This window comes from Leptosomus discolor, chromosome Z (genome assembly GCF_034619465.1).
Source record: "Leptosomus discolor isolate bLepDis1 chromosome Z, bLepDis1.hap2, whole genome shotgun sequence".
Classification (NCBI taxonomy): Eukaryota; Metazoa; Chordata; class Aves; order Leptosomiformes; family Leptosomidae; genus Leptosomus; species Leptosomus discolor.
In genome coordinates, this window is record NC_141419.1 from 8,510,754 (window position 1) to 8,530,392 (window position 19,639).

The 19,639-nt window shown below is 47.5% G+C and overlaps 1 protein-coding gene across 1 annotated transcript; it reads left to right on the forward strand.

Moving 5' to 3' along the window:
- Positions 1-371: 371 nt before the first annotated feature.
- ZBTB5 (zinc finger and BTB domain containing 5) lies at positions 372-18,310 on the forward strand. The gene is made up of 2 exons (XM_086479286.1): positions 372-400; positions 13,343-18,310. Exon 2 carries the CDS (start codon positions 13,347-13,349, stop codon positions 15,369-15,371), a length of 2,025 nt encoding a protein of 674 aa, XP_086335412.1. The 5' UTR covers positions 372-400; positions 13,343-13,346; the 3' UTR covers positions 15,372-18,310.
- Positions 18,311-19,639: the final 1,329 nt, after the last annotated feature.

Genomic DNA, 19,639 nt, shown 5'->3' on the forward strand with positions numbered 1-19,639 from the left:
CCGATCCGGCGGGGGGCGCCCCTCCGCGGCTGCGGGAAGGCTGGACGCGTCCAATCACGGCTGTGCTTATTGCCGAGTCTTTGGGGGGGGGGGGAGAAGGTGGTGCACTTTCTCACCAGCAACGAGACTGATGACTGGTTGGCCGTCGGGAGGGGGCGGGCTCCGCGCGGCGGTCCCGCGCACGCGCGCCGAGCAGGGCCGCTGCGCGTGGCGTCACTTCCGGCCGCCGGCGCGGCCGCCGCAGCGCAGGGCCCGTGGGGGCGGAGCCGCGGGAGCGGGGGACGGGGCCGCAGGGCCGAGGACGACGGTCGCGCTCGGCCCGGCCCGGCCCGGCCCTGCCCTGCCCTGCCGCGGCCCTGCCCGCTCGGAGAGCAGAGGCAGCGGGGGGGCGGGACCGCAGGTGAGCGGGGGCGGTGGCGGGCCCTGCAGGCGGCGCCGGCACCAGACAAGGCCGGGGGGCGACCGGGGGGCGGCGGGTGACGTGGGCGGCCGGGGCCGGGCCGGGCCGGGCCTGGCGGGGCGGAGAGAGCATCTGCTCCGGGCGGCTGCCGCTGCCGCTTTCCCCCCTCCCTGGGCAGCCCCTCGCCCCGGGTAGCCCCACGCCGGGCCCGCTGGAAGCCTCTCGGGAGGCGGAGGTGCGCGGGAGGGCGGCGAGCTGCGGGCGGGGAACGCGGTTGTGCCGCGCTTGAGAAGAAACCGTAGGACACCACGCGGGCTGGGGCGGCACTCGCTTCTCCGGGACCCCCGGCTTCCTTCGCGGGGCTTCCGTGGGCCTGTCCGTGGCGGCGGGGTCAGCGCGGCGAGCGCAGGGCCCCTGCGGGGGCCGGGCGCTGCCTCTGCCGGGATCCGGTGGGACGGCGCTGGCGCTTGGTCTCTGCCCTGGGGCGCCTTGAGGCGCATCCGATTATGACCAGTCGGGACAGACGACGAAGCTGCGTCTCTTGAGTGCCAGAGGCTGCGTTTGACAGGGGTCTCTGGGGGGTCTTTTTGTGATGCGTGCCGCGGTATTTGTGAAAGGTACGGAAATATATACGTGGGTGTATTTTTAACTGCTGATGATGCAAAAATGAGATGTAGATGGTGTCTTGACAGGGACATAAAGCTTGCATATTCCAGCTGATGTTAAAAAAAAAAAAAAAAGGTACAACTCCATTCTTCAGCACGTACAGGAATGAGCACAGGATCACAGTTCATTTAATGTTCTGGAATTTTCAAAGAAACGTCTCTTCAGGTGTCATGTCGTGAATTAGGTTTTACTTTCTCGCACTTGGTGTAACTATTGAATCATAGTTCATTTTGTGGAGGGCAGCGTACAGGCAGAGAGGTGTTACATGTGCTGTTGGTGTACGGAAGTTGCAAGCACACCAGCTGCTTCTGTGGAATGTGTGTTACCTCTGTGGCATTGACATCACCAGCTGCCAGTTTTCCTCGTGGTCGTGCTAACAAAGGCAAACTCTGCAGTGGTCAGGCTGGAAAGTGTCTTGGGGTCTGCAGTAAACTCATATGCTGTACAGAAAAGGCAGACCTGGAGTGGTGTCAGTGCAGAAACAGAGAAGGAAGTTACCATCTTTGAACTGACAAAAGCTGCTTAATTTCTTCCTCCACCTTTCAAAAATTACTCAGAAGGAATTCAGTTAATTCATTGTAATATATTCAAATAATGTAAATTGTTACCCTCTAGTGTGACTTTTAAACAGTGATTAAGGCAATATGTTATTTTTAATTCTTCATTAGTACATGCTTGTGTTGGGTTTCGTGGCAAGGTTTTGGTAGCAGGGGGCTGCAGGGGTGGCTTCTGTGAGAAGATGCCAGAAGCTGCCCCCTATCAGACAGAGCCTGTTCCAGCCGGCTCCAAGACAGACCCACTGCTGGCCAAAGCTGAGCCAGTCAGCAGTGGTGGTAGCACCTGTCTGATGCTGTATTTAAGAAAGGGTAGAGAATGCTGCACAGCAGCAGCTGGGAGAGAAGAGTGAGAAAATGTGAAAGAAACAGAAGACAAAGTCAGTGAAGAAGGAGGGGGAGGAGGTGCTCCAGGCACCAGAGCAGAGATTCCCCTGCAGCCTAGGGTGAAGACCATGGTGAGGCAGGTTGACCCCCTGCAGCCTGTGCGGGTCCGTGGTGGAGTCCTGGATGAAGCTGCCGCTGTGGAGAGCTCCTGGCAGGACCTGTGGGCCCGTGGAGAGAGGAGCCCATGCTGGAACAGGTTTGCTGGCAGGACCTGTAGCCCATGGGGGACCACACTGGAGCAGTTGGTTCCTGAAGGACTGCACCCCGTGGAAGGGACCTGTGCTGGAGCAGGGGAAGAGTGTGAGGAGGAAGCAGCAGCAGAGATGAAGCGTTATGAACTGACCGCAACCCCCATTGCCTATCCCCCTGTGTGCTCAGGGGGAGGAGGTGGAAGAGTTGGGAGTGAAGTTGAGCCCAGGAAGAAGGATGAGGGGAAGATGTTTTTAGTTTTGTTCTTCTTTCTTTCTATCCTATTCTGTTATTCGTTGGCAATAAATTAATCTTACCCAGGTCGAGTGTTTCAGGTGGTAACTGGTGAATGATCTCCCTGTCCTTATCTCAATGCATAGGCTTTTCATCTTACTTTCTCCCCCATCTTTCTGAGGAGTGGGAATGAGAGAGCAGCTGGGTGGGCATCTGATCAACCCGCCCACAATGCCAGAATAGACAGGACTGTGCAGTGCGTCCATGTAGGGTTCTTCTTCCCTTCTGAGGGTGAGATGATAATGTTAGAAGGTGAGTTTTTGAGGCAAGCTTTGGTAGATAGAAGCAGGTAATTCAACAGCTCTCATCTGAAATACAGCAGTCATTTATTGAATCAGTTATGTGGGAACAGTTATTTGCTTAGGCTGTGGGTGTGTAATGCTGATGAATCCATTGTGGTGGAGGCAAACTAATATTTGTTACTTGATCTAAACCGTTTCCTGGCAAAAGCAGATTTATTTGTTATGCAGTTAACACTAGCTTCATTGGGGTTAAAAGCTTGTGCAAAGGAATCACCAAGGAAGGTGGCTGGACAGGGTTGTTTAAGGTTCTTGAACCTCTGGTAGACAGTGACGTTGGAGAGCTAGGTTTAGAAATGATTGCCATATAGAGCAAGAAGGCATCCTGTTGGCACCAAGCTGTCTGTGGCTGCCCTTCCCTGTGAGATCCTTGCCTGCAGACCATTGGTTCTGCGTGCTGTTTGTGGTTTGATTCGTGAGCTGGGGGTGATGGTAGGTGAGAGAAGTTCCCTTTGCAGTGCCGGGTGTTCTTGGGAGAGGACGATGGCAGTGACAGACTGCCATGGCACCATGAACCTTGTGGGAGGTTTTCTGAACTGATAACATAACCGCGAGCTCAGATCAGTCCTCTTTGATGGCAGCTTGTCTTCCTGTGCCCTTAAACGACTTTACTGCCAGTTCTGTGTAGAGCATTCTCTGCTTTTCCCTTTGTAAATAAATCAAATAGTGATACTGCCCAAACAGCTTTCTTCAGATGTTTCACCATGCAATGCCAAAACCCCGTTGTGCTCTTGGGAACAACTGTTTTCTTATATCTAGATACAGTTTTTTAGCTTTCTAAGATCAAGAATAGAATCTGTGATCTTCTTTCCCTGTTTCTTACTGATCACTAGAAAACACTGTGCTTTTGTAAGATGACCAGAAAAACATATGTCAACTCTTCTGAGAGAGTCTGATGCCTGTGAAAGCTGTGGTACTGACCTTGAAGCCCAAATGATGAATTGTGAGGAAACTCTGTCCAGTCTGTTCAGAACATACAGCAGTACAGGTGTGCTGAATAGCGGAATTACAACAAAGAAACCAGACCCCTGGTGACAAGCTGAGATGGCACAGCAGAATGCAGGAGTGTCACATTTCTGTCTCCTCCCGTGTGGCTTCCTCTGAAGTGTCGCGCTGTGCTGCGCGATCCGAGAGATGCATCACAGGGCTGGGAGGAGGTGAGTGGAAATGTCGGGGGCGGAAGAACGGCAGTGTCACAGGTAATGTCCGTTTCTTCAGGTAACTAAGAGAGTCTTGGAAAAATCTGGCCTTTTTTTAGGAAGCCTTTTGTTGCTCCTTTCAAAGATCCTCTTTGCAGCTGGCAAGCTGTGCTCTTACTGTTTGTTGGTGAGTTGGTGTTGCCATGGGTTGGACTACCTATTTGCCGTACCTCTCAGATGATGAGAAAATACTCAGCCATATGCTAATCTCTTGCTCTTCTCTGGAGGGCTGATGCAACCAGCAGCAGCGCTTGCAGTGCAGTTTATCCTTTCGGATTCTTAGACAGGTTGTAACTCATCCTCTGTGACAACAGAGAGAGAAGCTGTGTGAGTTGAACTGTACATAAAATCTGGCTGAGGAAGCACCTCAGATGAGATGCTGTAAGCTCAGCTGTCAGCCATGAAAGTCACCAGTTGTCAGACACATACAAAAAATGCCTTTTGTGGCTGGCACTCATCGTGTTGTTGCATACACGACAGTGAGGTAACACACTGGAGTCTGCTTTAGTTGTGTGGGTCAAATCCAGAAACCATTTTAACTACTGCTAACTGGAGTTCCGCCATATGTTCAGTTTGAAAATGTGCTCAGAGCAGAGAACGCATATCCTCTGTGTTTCAAAGTGATGAATCTTGCTGAAGATGTCAAAGAAAGTGAAGACTTTCATTTCTTCCTGTCTCTGCCCTCCCACCATCCTGCTGACTTGTTAAAAAAACAACATAAGTGATAGTAGAAGGTGTTCTCTAAAATAACACCTGTATCACTGACTCCTGTCTAGGTTTATGTTGGTGTTTCAGACTTCAGGGGAGCTTTTTATAAGATGTGTTGTTTCCGGCATCATGGTTAAGCACAGTACAAGTGTATTGTAATGTTTTGTAAAGTGTAATTTAAGTGAAGAGGCAAACAGTGACATTGACACGTGCTTAAGTTTTGGCTATATGCCGGGGATTCCTGCAGGCTTGGCACCCAGACTATCACATGCGTTTAAATACAGATAGTTGGCAATGGGGTTTGGAGCGCAAGTAATCGATTGTCCTTCGTTTATCTGATAAGGAAGAAACAAGCATCTAGTCTATAAAGTTTTCAGTAGTGTATTTGTGTGTGGGATTTCTTCTGATACCATTCTGCTGAATGGTATCGCTGAGGCCGCTTTTGTTGATGATTTCAGTAACACAAAATCAGTTATTTTGCAAACTTTTTAAAAGCTTCTTTAGGGGGAACTTGAGGTTGCATCTGATTTTCTTGTTTGTTTGACTATGTATGTTTGACTTCTTGACACTGGCTCAGGATTGCAGTGTAATCTAAATTGTGTTCTTTGGCATTGGACGTAGAAATAAAATTTTAGGTAGATCATTATTCAGAGTTGTTATTTTTCACATTATTTATAGTGAATTAACTTTAACTTTTTTTTAGAGGAGCAAGAGGAAAGAGGTTTTTATTCTGCAGTCGTTTTTGTGCAAGTTTACTTAAATACTTGCCTTGTCCCGTCTTGCTGCAGCTTAAGTATTAGAGGGATTTGATGGAAAAAGGGACTGTAAGTCTACATAGTATTATCAAGGCTAATCACTCAAGAAATAGAAAGAAACCATATGAAGAATTTTTTACAAGTAGTAGAAATATGTGCTAATAAAACCTGAATTTCTGTGGAAGATTCTGCAGTGTCCGTTCTCCTGCCACGTGATTGTGTGTGATACCAGCTGTCCCTTGTGTTTCCTACCTGCCTGGCTGGGGAGAAGGCTGCATGAGTGCCTCATGCGTAGCTGTACGTGCAAACTGGCCAGCTGGCTGGTTTTGGTTTGGGGTGTTTTGTGGTGTTTAAGAGAATAAGGGAATTATGACTCTGTGAGAAGTAGTCCTTGTAAATGTGGCTTCTTCTGTCACCAGACGCCAACTTCAACAAAAAATGTAAGAATTCAGTGTCTAATCTCTTCTTTGCTGAATTTTGTTGGAGCTGAGGTTAATAGCTAACGGGAAATTAATAAACAGGCTGTATAATTGTGAATTGCAGGTCTTTTCTCCTAGCATTTTGTAACACTTGCACGTCATCTTCTCAATTAGGTATTTTTAATCTTGATGCTTTCTTAATATGGAAGGCTTGGGTTAAGAAATTTAAGCCTTCTCTTTATCCACATGTCTGAGGAATATTTTACTATGTGCCACCACCATGAATGTTGCGTGATCAGGTTCCTCTGCACAGCCCCAAGGGAGCTTGGCGAGGTGATGGCAGGAGGGGGAGCCCAAGCAGTACCTGCAGAGCTGCTCCCAAGCCCATCCCTGGAGCAAGCCTGTCAGGCCCATCTCTGCATCCCAGAGGAGCACAGGGGCACAGGCGGGAGCCCAAATCAAGGACCCCAAGAAAGGAGCACCCTGTCCAGGCCCCTGCCAGGGCAGCCCCAGCAGAGCCTCTGCCCAGTGTCACCTCGTATTAAGGGGGTTGCTGCCTGCTGCTGGGACACAGGGGCTGCAGGGAAAACTAGTTTGGAATCCCACAGGACTGGTTATGGGATGTTTAGGAGAGGAACCAAAAGTGAGGCAAAGGAGGAATTTAGGGGATTCGGGGAGGAAGAATTGTGGAAATACAGAGGGGTAAGGGGATGAAAAGGGCCGGTCGCGTGTAGGCAGTTGGCTGGTCAGTGCTCTTGCCTAGCTGTGCCCTGAGCCAGAGCAGCAATGTCTGTCCTGCTCCTGCTTGTGTTCCTTCCTGGATCTGTCCTGGGTGAGGGCTCTCTGGTTGGTGTGAACACTGCCACGGGGCGATGGGTCCCTGTGTCTGTGGGACTCCGACTGGACCAAGTGCAGGTGTGCGAGTGTCTGATGGCCAGCGAAGATCAGCGTGGATGAGCTGGTGAGGTGGCCTGGGAGCAAGGGGGTCCGTGGGTCTCTAAGGGCAGCTCTGGGTGTGGAAACGCCTGTGTCTGTAGGGGGCAAGAACGTGGCGGGGTCAGCTGTGGGACCAGGCAAGTCCCGGTCAGCTCTGTGTGCCTGTGACAGTTTGTACTGGCAACTGGAGCCAGGCTGTGGCCTCGGGGACAAGAAGACTGGGATTCAGGGGACAGCTACTGGGAGGGCCAGCTGCCGGAGGAGTCCACCTCATACACCAGTATGTATGTTCTCGCAGGTGGACTTCCATCGTGCCTGGCCAGGGAGGGGAGTAGCATGAGGCCCCTGCTGCTGCCCATGTTTGTGTGAGTGCTGAGTGTTGCTCGTAGCGTACATGTGTGCTCTGCCTGTTGGTGCCCGCTGGGAATGCGTCTTCTGCGGGGGCCTGGGGACGCTTAGCAGCAGCTGCCTCGCCTCTCTTGGGCCATTGGGTCTGCTGTGGTATATTTTCCTCTGGCAGTGAAGAGGCAAGTTAAGTATTTAAATATCTACTGAGTACACTTTTTATTCAAAGGTTAATTATCTTTTTAAGAGTATAATAAAAATGCTAGGGAGAAAGTGCTTCCTTATTAATTTTTACCAAATCAATCTTACATTAAAAAAAATCCATAGTTCTCCCCTAAAAGTCTTCTGAAAATACCAAAGCAAGCTGTAAAATTGAAAGCCAGAGACGTAAGTGTGTTTAAAACTACACCTACAGTGACTTCTGGTTTATTGCCTTCCCCAGGCAGAGGTGGCATCTGAATATTTAATAGCTTCAATTGATTTTTCTTCAATAAATCTACGTAATGGCTGTTGAATTCGCCTGTGCTTGCCCGTGGCAAGGAGTTCTGTAGCTTTACTGCATTATGTGAAGGAGTGTTTCTTTGGTACTAACCGTGACTGTTTCATTTCAGAGGCCTTAGTTCAGGGACAGGTGGAATGCTTGTTTTCCAGTCAGGATTTCATAGATGTTCTTTCATTGCTTGCCCTTAAAATTTTCCTGGCTCTGACTATGGGTATTTATAGTAAAAGTACTTGTAGCTAAAGAATTTTGTATAGTTTCTTTTCACTCGTGGTCATTTGTTTGGTTATAAAGCTAAACTGTTCCCTTTCCCACTGCTCTCCAAAAGACCACTGGACTCAGTGTCTGCTGTTTGTACCACTGATGCCTCCCTCTGAGTCCCACCGATGGGATCTGGTTCAGCAGAAGATTTCATCTAACATTCCCTGGATGCCCAGGTTGTGGACTGGAGCTGGCTGTGAGCCTCACGAAGGCTGCAGAGACTGGCTACTGAGACCACTCGCTACTCAGTTGGCAGCATCTCTGTCCTTCATCCAAATAGACATTCACACACTGTGTGATGGGATGCTGCCCGTCACATGCTGGAGGTGTTGGGTCGTTTGACAGGGGAGTGATGGGGATGTGTAGCCCACGGGTGGTTCAGGGGAGTCTTCATGTCCAGCTGTTGCTGAAAGGCGAGGCACCACTGAAGCAGGAGCGGAAGACAGACCGAATGTGCGTACCCAGGAGTATGCCACTCAATATATGTTTTGATCTTGACTTAAGTGCATTACGTGTGTTCAGTAACCTGAGGTAGCTAATACCTCACCGAATGTGGTATGTGGATAGTAAGCAGCATGTATGACTCAAACCTAGTTAGATAATTTTCAGCTGATCTTGTACAAGAACACAGAATCACAGCTTCACTGTGGGGTCTGTGTTTGTTAGTTCTAGTTCGAGGACTTCAGCCTTTATGTTATAGGAAACGTTAAATGCCAAGCCAAATTAATGTTATTTGAAGCAAAACTGGGGTTTGTCTTGTTTCGGGGCACAAAAGACGCCGTTGCTGTTGGTGACTGTAAGCAGCAAAATTCTGAGATCCCAAATCATTGGTCAAAACAACTGTTGCCTGTTTTCTCTAGTTCAAATACATATTGCTGCCTGGGCAGAAATACCTTGGGCCATCCCTGTAAACCATCTTCCTTTCTGGAGTCCAGCTTAATCTGTTTACTGATGGGAAATCATGTCCTCCTGTTGTTTGGAATTTTCCGCCTCCAGTCTTCTCTGGGCCTTGGTTTGAATGTGTTACCACATAGGCTTCTGAAGCATACCACCTCCTGGGATTGGCTTGATAAGGGCAATGCATGATCTCTCAAGTATTTTGTGTCTTCTGCAGTGCACTTCCTAAAATGACCTTTAGCAGTGCACAGACTGGGAACTGCTTGCGTGCTTGTGGGCAGCCTGCTTCTGATGACCCTTGAAGCTGGAGCAGTCTCTGTGGGGCCCTGTGCTTTCTGCAGCGAAGGTACAAGTGGGACGATTTTGTCCTTGGTTGCAGATGGGATGCAGCAAAGTGCTCCTGCCGTGGCTGCCTTTGTAGGTGGTGGTGGTGCTGATGGTTCAGCACTGCTGCACATTGGAAAGTCGCCGTAGTTAATCCCACGGGGGCCTGGCATTTTCCAGGGTGTCTGTAGCATTGTACGCTGTGCGCATCAGCCCTGCCTATAGCTGTACAACTGTGAAGTGGTTTCTTGGAGCTGTCAATCTTGACTGGGGAGTGAAGTGAAAAGTCGACCAACATCCAGGCCCCCCAAGAGCACACTGATGCTGTAGTGAAGGCACTCTAAATAGAGCGAAAGTTTCTTTGTTGCTCTGGCAATGGTTGCCTGCCTGGCCCCCCCTCCCCCCATCCCCTCCTCCTCTTTCTAAATTCTTCCTAGATCCTGTATTTCAGTCCTGTGAAGCCAAGGACATTTTCTCTGGCATGACACCTGGCCCATCTCAGAGGCCAGCGAAAGAAGGTCAATGAAGAGTTGTTTGGCAGTCCCCTCAGCTTTCCAGAGACACCTGGCTGGAGGGGGTCTTTCCTTGCAGAGGAGGTTGTCCCTGCATGGTGCTTGCTGGAACAAAGGAGGGCATGAGTTCAGCTAGGTGTGCTTGAGCAGCAAGGGCAGACAGCGACATGGCAGCGCTGCTCACAAAGCAGCCCTCGCCTCTGCCACCTCTCAGGTACTTCTTGCTGGGACTTGTGGCTCTTGTCACAGGCACCCTGTCTGCCTTTGGCCCCACTGTCTGAGGACGGTGAGTTTCAGGGTTCACTCTTTTGTTCCTCCCTCCTTCTACAACCACCAGGAAGCATTTCCTCACTTTTCCTTGCATTACACTTCTCTCAGAGAAAACATGTAGAAACAAAAACTGTGGAATTCCAACGTTTGTCTTGCTTACCATTTTTTTGTTTGAAAATGTCATCTTATTTTTACTGTCAAATACACATTGGTAGTGAAAGATAAATAAAATCACCTGTTTTATTTAATATTCCTATTTCTTATTAAAAGAAGAGCGGCAAACTCATTCTTCTGTTTTATTACACAACTTCATTTGTAGAGGTAAGGGAGACCGTGACACAGTACTTAATTAATTCTCATTACGGTGCTTATTTCAGACATCACAGCCTTAGTGCTGCCAAAATAGGGGATTTTTGGTGCTGCTGGTAAGCCTGAACCCTCACCGTTGCTGGAAGGCCTGAAGTGTAATTTATTTATTTCTTCTTTTTAAAATACTCAGGAACCAATTACAGTTTGAGGCAACGGATTTTTGCCAGCGGAAGTTTTGTCTTTTCAGTGTTTAGGTAAAACTCTGGTTCTTTGTAAGCCTGTATCCTTTGGAGAGGGGCAAAGTTCTTTGTCCAGTGGACTAGGTGGTGAAATGTTTCTCCAGCAAAGACCTGCAAAGTGTCTGTTGTGTGCCTTGGGGAAGGAGGAGGTGGGTGAATGCCAGCTGCCTCTTGGCTGGGGAACAGCATCTGCTCTTACATTAGCTCTGGCCTGGCAGCTGAGGCAGGCAGGGGCTGTTTTCTGAGATTTTTTTATCACCTAATGGTCTTAGTCTTTGTGCTTTGATGCCAGTCTGCTGCCTCTTCTGGCCTGAATTCAGATCTCTTCACCTACTATGCTACCAAATCCCTTAACTTTGTGGAGCCTGGTCTCAGTCCAAGTGGAGCAAAACCTGCAAACTTGAGCAGGTCTCTTTGTCTAGGTTGCTCCTAAGGGATTTCACAAGCCTGGGAATTGCAAAAAACCCACAATACTGTTCGTCACACAGTAGTGACCACAGTAGCCTCAAGACAGGCTACAAATGGAGAGCACCTGCACCGAAGGCCTTCCTACCCAATAGCTGGCTGTAGTCTCTTGTCCCTGACAATGCGAGACTTTGTTATTTAATGACAAGAAGTGTTACAGAGCACAATTGCTCTCCCTGTCCCTTCTAGAGCTATTAGAGACACCGTCACGTTTTGACTGAGGAGACTAGTATTTTGAGTCCGACATGTTTTATAGCTGTGGGCCTGCTAGAAAAGGGGGGCCTAGCTTTGTACCCTTGCTGGATGGAGAGCCCAGGATGCCTTCAGATGGTGCCTGTTCAGCTCCGCCAGCGGATGGTCTGCCTGGGAAACCTTGTTTAGCCCTGGGCCCAGGCGGAGCTTCCTCCGGCGTCTGGGGGGATTCAGTTTGACAGTGTGCAGAGTGGGAGCAGGTGGGGTTACTGGGCAGGGAGGGCGGGCACACAGAGCATGCGTGAGCTTTGTTTCCTGAGGAGAAACCTAATCTCATGCTGCTTGCAGAATAACTCCTGGACTATCTGTCTAGAGAAGAGTATCCTTTATAGAGGAGGATCAAGAACCCTTCCGCTTCCCCTTGACATGTTAATGGTGGTAACCCAAGGCTGGGGAACGTTGCAGACGTACTGACCTAGTTTGAGCTGAGTTGCTGGAAGCCCATGGATCTTCCTAATTCTACAGCTGCCCGCGTACGTATGTGTAAGTGTAAATCCGTGCAGTGATCTGCTTGGCTTTTCGACCTTCACCACACAGTCTTACAGCAGTATGTGTCTTGGAGGTGCTAGTCCCTGGTCTGCCCTGCCGCCTTTGCAGCAAAGGCGAGCGCAGAGCTCGGCTGGGGCAGCCTCTGTGGCCTGTGCTGCTCGTGCTCCATGCCTGTGATCTCAGGAGTTGCTCTTTGCCTGTCTGAGGTTTTGCTGTTTCTGCTGGTCCTTCCAAGTAGATAGTTAACGTATGTCCATCCAGGCGAATAAAATTGCAAGGTAATTAACAGTATGTCAGCAGCTGTACCTGCTTTTGTCTGAATGAATGCCTGTACCTTCTGAACAAAGTCGTTGCATAAGGTGAAACACCTGCGAAGGGCTTGAAGTATAAACATTATTTCTGAACAAGCTTTATGGGTCAAACAGGACAATGGGAAGCTTTGTGTGCAGTTTACTTGTATGGCTTGTCACTGTGCACATACGCAAATGCAGCATGTGGTTTGTTCACAACGTGTGCATTTGAGGACAGACTTTCTAAATCAGCAGACTCGTGTTTGATCCTTCTTCAAAAGTATAATTCTTTCTCTGTGACTGTTTAGCTGCTTTACAGTCTTCTTGTGTCACATGATTCTGTGGTATTGCTATTGAAATGTGAACACAAAAATGTGTGTGTGCCCTATACACACAACCTTTCTGTTGCCTGAATCTTATACGTTGTTGGTTTGTCATGAGAAAAAGTAGAGATATCACCAAAAGTCACCTATTTGGTCTTAAGGTGAGTGTACTAAGATTTGGCTTACATTCTGTTAATGGAAATTCAAGAAAAAAACCAGGCTTGAGTTTGTCTAGTTGTCTCATTGAGTACTGCATCATTTTGTCAAAAGCTTCCCATAACTTCCTCATGGACCAAGAAGGTTTGTAAGGAGTAGCAAGTATGGAGATGGCTCTTGATGTTGGCAACTTTTATATTTTACTACCGTTTTATTTATTTTGTGGGAAAAACAGAGGACTTTTGGTGCATCCCAGCTGATAAACTATAGTGAATAAGAAAATTGTATTGCACTTCTGATAGCTAAAGGTGGCGGTTTGAAGTAAGAGATGACCCCTTGTTCCAGTGCAGAAGCGTCTCCCTTCTTTTCCATTAAGTCTCTCTTCTGTGTTTCTGTGTTGCTGATACTTGAATGGCAGTTCTGCAGAGCAGCTGAGAGACTGTGCAGAAAGTCATTTGCAGAAGGTGAAAGTGGATTAAATGAGCATTAAAGTTCAGACTTTTCAGTGCGGTTGTCTAATAATGTGAGCAATTTATCAAAGGTTGCAGTAGATTATTCACAACTAGGTTTTTTTTAAAACCATGATTAAATGTTTTACTAAAGAGTGTGTTTTAGTTTGGACAGGAGCAGACGGAGGTGAAATGACCTGCGTTTTTCAGTTTGCAGCAGAGCTGCCTGTGACCCCTCGAATGCTGAGGTGGCTGTTGTATTAGGTCAGCTCCACGGCAGAACCTGCAAGACTGCCAGCTTTGATGCAGTACCAATGTGGCAGTGGTAAATTAAGATCAATTATTGTTCATCTGTCTTCCAGCTGTCGTCTTTCATTCTTAAACCTGGGCTTGCTGTGGTCCGAATAGGACTTCAGCCATTTTTAATGTTATAGTTTCTTCTGTTTTGTTTTATAGGATCATGGATTTTCCAGGACACTTTGAGCAAATCTTTCAGCAGCTCAACTACCAGAGGCTTCATGGCCAGCTCTGCGACTGTGTCATTGTGGTGGGAAACAGGCATTTCAAAGCCCATCGCTCTGTTTTGGCAGCATGTAGCACACATTTCCGAGCTCTGTTTACTGTAGCAGAAGGAGACCAGACTATGAATATGATTCAGCTGGACAGCGAAGTGGTGACAGCAGAAGCTTTTGCTGCCCTGATAGATATGATGTATACTTCCACACTAATGCTTGGAGAGAGCAACGTCATGGATGTCTTGCTGGCTGCTTCTCACTTACATTTGAACTCTGTTGTTAAAGCATGCAAACACTACCTTACTACCAGGACGCTGCCGATGTCTCCACCGAGTGATAGAGTTCAAGAGCAAAATGCACGCATGCAGAGGTCCTTCATGCTCCAGCAGCTTGGACTGAGCATCGTGAGCTCTGCCTTAAATTCCACTCAGAGCACAGAGGAGCAAGCAAATGCTATGAGCTCCTCGATGAGAAGTAACATCGAGCAGCGCACTACTTTTCCTATCCGTCGTCTCCACAAACGTAAACAGTCTTCTGAAGATCGGGCCAGGCAGCGCATCAGGCCCACGGTGGATGAGTCTGTTTCTGACGTGACTGCAGAGAGCGGGCAGTCAGTAGTTCATTCGCGGGAAGATTTTTTCTCGCCAGATTCGCTGAAGATTGTGGACAACTCTAAGGCCGATGCTGTTGCTGATAACCAGGAGGATAACACTATTATGTTTGATCAGTCTTTCAGTGCTCAGGAAGATGCTCAAGTGCCCAGCCAGTCTGACAACAGCGGAGGAAACATTTCTCAGATGTCCATGGCATCCCAGGCAACACAGGTGGAAACCAGCTTTGATCAGGAGGCTGCTTCTGAGAAGAACAACTTCCCATGTGAGAATCCAGAGGTCAGTCTGGATGAGAAAGAGCATATGAGAGTGGTCGTGAAGTCTGAGCCATTGAGTTCCCCAGAGCCTCAAGATGAGGTGAGCGATGTCACTTCCCAAGCGGAGGGCAGCGAGTCTGTTGAAGTGGAAGGCGGAGTAGTGAGCGCAGAGAAGATAGAACTGAGTCCCGAGAGCAGTGATCGTAGCTTTTCTGACCCACAGTCCAGTACTGATAGGGTGGGAGACATCCACATTATGGAGGTGTCAAATAACCTGGAACACAAGTCTACTTTCAGTATCTCAAATTTTCTAAATAAAAGCAGAGGTGGTGGCTTCGGTGCTAGTCAAAACAGTGATGACAACATTCCAAATACCACCAGTGACTGCAGAATGGACAGTGATGCCTCTTACCTGATGAGTCCGGAGTCGGGGCCTGCTGGTGGCCATTCATCTGCCACCATCTCCCACGTCGAGAATCCATTTAGCGAGCCTGCAGACTCTCATTTTGTGAGACCAATGCAGGACGTGATGGGTCTCCCCTGTGTGCAGACTTCTGGGTACCGGGCAGCAGAACAGTTCGGCATGGATTTTCCACGGTCAGGCTTGGGCTTGCACTCCCTGTCAAGGGCAATGATGGGCTCAGCAAGAGGTGGAGCTAGCAGCTTTCCGGGCTACCGCCGCATAGCCCCAAAAATGCCTGTGGTGACCTCTGTCAGGAGCTCCCAGCTGCAAGATAACTCATCCAGTTCCCAGCTGATCATGAATGGGACCACTTCTTTTGAAAACGGGCATCCTTCACAGCCTGGTCCACCGCAGCTGACGAGGGCATCTGCAGATGTCCTTTCAAAATGCAAGAAGGCCTTATCTGAGCACAACGTCTTGGTTGTAGAAGGTGCACGCAAGTACGCATGCAAGATCTGCTGCAAGACGTTTTTGACCTTGACGGACTGCAAGAAACACATCCGCGTGCACACGGGAGAAAAGCCTTACGCCTGCCTGAAGTGTGGCAAGCGGTTCAGCCAGTCCAGCCACCTCTATAAACACTCCAAGACAACCTGCCTGAGGTGGCAGAGCAGCAATCTGCCTAGCACTTTGCTTTAACCTTCTCCACCGTGGGCCTGAAGAAGAGTGCCGGCCCAGACGTCGAGCTCCCTGAAGCGCCGCAAGAACGTGAACACTATTTTCTTCGAGGCTGCGGGCTCAGAGGCTGCTCTTGTTGGTCGGTGAACACTTAGGTGTGATTGTGCTGCACACACAAAAGTCTTGGTTCTGTCAATTGGGGATATTACTGTACCTACCTCACAGGGGTGTTGTGAGGCTGAAACAGCTGTAAGCGAAGAACTTGGAAACCCTCGGAAGTCGCACTGCAGAAGTGTGAAGCATTGCTGTGATGTACGGTCAGGCCTTGGGCTGACGGGGATACAATCCCTAAGGCCAAGGAGTTCCTTTGCAGGGCAGAGGGGTGAGACCGTAGTTATCTCATGAAGTAGCATGTTCCAACAATGAGAAACTGAAGTGCAAATTTCCTCTTTTTTTTCTAAAGTATTTTGTAAAAGTGAAAGCATTTAAATAGATGGCCTGTTAAAACAAGTTGCTGCATTATGTGTGGACAGTAGTGCAAGAGCTGTGTACTGTAACTAATGCAGACTGCGTGTCTTCAAAAGAGAAAAACAACTGTGGGTGCACCTGTCTGACATAATGCTTCAGAATACGCTAACTATGAAAATAGTTCTAGGGTTATGAATGTATGTTTGGCTGTTTTGTAGTAAAGGACACTGTGTAATGAAGGTGCTTAAATTAAATGCAAGACAAGTAACTTTTGGACTGCCAGATGTACATATACTTTTGAGTACAGCAAGATCTGGGTGTTTGACTGAGTTTTTTCTGTAGAAACTTGTATTAAGTGATAAGTGAAGTACTGTTTCTTGTTCGTGCTATTCTTAACAGTATTTTAAGCAATTTGTATCTCCTATGTTAAAATTCTATATACACAGAAGCGTGAAAAGAGCTTGTCTTTGTCTGCTTTGTTATTTTGAAGGAGAAAGATAATTTGTGATGGCTTTTTTTTACGGTGTAAGATAGTCTCTTGCTGTTTCCAGATGCTGATAGTCAGTCCGATCCCCATTACTGCGCAAGCATATTGTCCTTTTCTGACGCTCTTATCTTCAGGCTTTTAATTTCCTCCTCTGCGCACATACTTTCCTTCGCAGCTATGAATTGTTCCTCAGATTAAACCAGTCAGGAGGGATCCTCATTTGCTGTATTTATTTATGTCTCTCTGTAAAACATAGTTGTCAAATCCAGTCCTTCCACTTAAAGTAGCATCATAAATGTACTTTTCCACATAAATTTTTAAAATCTAGCATAATTTTAATTAAAAAAAAAATAGCACTGTACACTTTGTGTAGCAGAAATTCAGTGATCATTATTCTTCAAGTGAACAGTGTAAGTCTTGTTTTAATTTCCTCTTCTTTGATACCATTGTAACCAATACTGCCTGCAGGCTCTCTTTTTTCTTTGTTTGAGATGGCACGTGAACGTGCATACGGGCGTTCAGCATATTAGGTTTCTAAATAACATTTCGGAGCGCTTCTGCTGATAAACGTTGCTCTACCATTTAGGAGCTGGGTCAGGGCTACAGCATGTCCATTCTGCTCAGGAGACACACAGGATTTGCATTTCCTGGTTTCTAAGTTGCGGAGCAACAGCTTTCCGTTAATAGAAAAAAAATTTGCAAACCTTCCCCACTTGATTTTACTCTGTGTAACAAATGCATCCTGTGTGATGATATTTAGCAGTTTCATGGAGTTTGTGCTACCTGATAGTTAGCCTTCTTAAACATCTGGGGTTTATCTTTGGATAAACTGAAAATAAAATGTGGATTACCACAGTCCTGTAGGTCCCTTAGCAGGATGAACCATCAAAACTGTTGAAGCACAGAAACCAAGCAGTCGTTGTCAGACCAAAGGAAACATGGAAATCTTTCTGTACTTGGCTTTATGTGAGGCAGTAGTCCACTAACAAAGAAACGTGACTTCATCTCTAATTACACCACTTCACATTGGAAAAAAAAAAAAAGCCAAATGTCTGTCACGTGGAATTTGCACCTTGAGCATCCAAGGTAAACAGGAACAGGGAAACTCAGTGAGCGATTGGATTAACTCCTTTGAAAGGTTAAGGTTTTTGTTATAGGATTTATTTAATGGTTGTATGTCTGGCTCTTGATTTTACACGCACTAAAGAAATGTGCTGCATTTTTTTTGAAGCATTAGGATGTGCCACATTTTGTTTGATAATAATTTTGATATCAGGGGACTAACAGCATTGAGCTATACTAAACAATCGCTTGGAAACATTAATAAAATGCAGTATTTTGTACTTTAATACTTTCTTGTGTTGCCTTATTAGTAACATTTTATTTATTTAATCTTCCTTGCATTTCTAGTGTTTTGTTTTAAAAATAGGGGATTTTTTACGTTTTCTGTCTGTTTCCTATAGCACATCTGAATTCCTTGAATTCTTATGATGTATAGGAATAAAACATCTCTGTGAGTAAGGAGGTTAGAGTAAGTAAGAACTAATATGAGTAGCTAAACATATTTAACTGTACTTTTGAACTGTTTTTATAAAAATTTTAATGTCATTGTGAAATACCTGACCTTGTGCAGGACTTCTGTCTTCTTCCTTTAAGAAAAAAATCAATCTGGAGCATTTTTGGCAATAGCAACTTTAAGTTTCATTATTCATTGACATCTAGTGCATCTGGAGGAGCACACTGCAAACGCAGGAGCCCGTGGCCGGCTTGTCGCTTTCCTAGTCTTCCAGTATGAAGCAATATCTCAGAACGGTGTCTCCACTTAGCTATCCCCTGCTGTAAAATGAGAGTGTCTCATCTCAAAGCCAGTAACATCGTCAAAGAGCTTATTGCCCTGACTTTTGTTCAAAATTCGGCGTTGCAGATGCTACAGTGAGCTCTCCTGTGAAGATGTCAGTATGTTAGCAGTATGAAACATCTGAAAATAAACCCTACATTTTTGTGCTGCTGTGTCTGACTTGATTTACTTGTTTACGTTATCCTGATGTCTTTGCCAACAGCGTATAATGGATTGACTAAACAAGTAATGCTCGTGTGTTAGCTGATTGGGCTCTTCGTGTTACTAGACCACTCGGCAGTGCAAAATCCTGATGAAATGTGGGCGCGCACATAGGCGTATTTGTCAGCTGAGGCCAAGCGCATAGTGCTGCCCGGGACCGGCCTCCTGCGTCATGCTCACGCTTCGCCAGTTTTGGATGGTCGTGTAACACCTAATCAACGAGAAGTGGGTCTGTGTCTGAGCTGGTATGAAGTCCTGAAGGACTGTGTTGTCCTGTCAGCGCTTTGTGAGCTGTGCAGCTGGACGTCATGCCGGTGGCTTTGATCGAGCTCGGGGTGCTTTGAGCCACTGCCCCCGCGTGGTGGGCTGCCTTCTGGCTAGCTCTCTGCTCTGGAGGTGGCATTAAAGATGTTTCACGCAGATTATCTGAGATGCCCTGCGACTGGCTGACCTACTTGCTCCTGCTGCAGCCTTGATGGAAGGGGCACATTGCCTGCGTCTCCCCCTCATCAGATGAAGGCTGGAAAGCCTTGGGGTTCTGAGCGCATCCCCTCTTGTGCAAGGAAATTACTGACATTTTTTCAGCTCTATCAGTTCCCCAATGAGTTCACTTTGCGACTGCGCAGGTGCTGTTGCTGGCGAGGGAGCAAGGATAAGTGGCTGAGTAATGCCATTATTATTTTTGGTAGCAACATCTGAATGCCCATCACTGACCTTCCAGGTCTGCAGCACAAGGCCACTAACACAGGCCGGTGTGGCGACTTGCTTAATAAAGTGTGTTAGTGCTGATGAGACTAAACTGCATGGCATGACAGCGTAGTTCATGTCTTGAATAGGCATCAGAGAGTTAAGCAGGTTTTGACAAGGCATAAAAGCAGCAGTCTGTAATTTAAATGCTATTTCTTAATGTATGAAAATAAGTTCAGTCTGGAGCTTCCTCTAAAAAGGAGAGACTCTGAACCGGTGTGGGATGTCAGCTGGCAGAAGCCATGCGCCAGTACTACATTGTGTAACTACACGTGTGTAGGGGCACGTGCTTAGCTGAAGTGTTATGTTCACTTACGCTATGGAGCCACGTTCGAGGGCTTCCTGTTCCTGCCAGAGAAAAGACTTGGAGAGACTGCGGTGAAGTCTCCTGTTGGGAAACTTGCACGGAGGCTGGGCTGTGCGCCCCGTGCTCTGCAGCTGACTCTGCAGAGGCAGCTGCAGGTCACTCGCCTTGGCTTCCAGCAGGGTGCTGTAGTCTCACTAGGTCCGTCCACGAGCATCTCCTGC

Excerpts from the sequence above, each read along its gene's own strand:
- ZBTB5 (XM_086479286.1), top strand. The coding sequence starts at position 13,347 with ATGGATTTTCCAGGACACTTTGAGCAAATCTTTCAGCAGCTCAACTAC.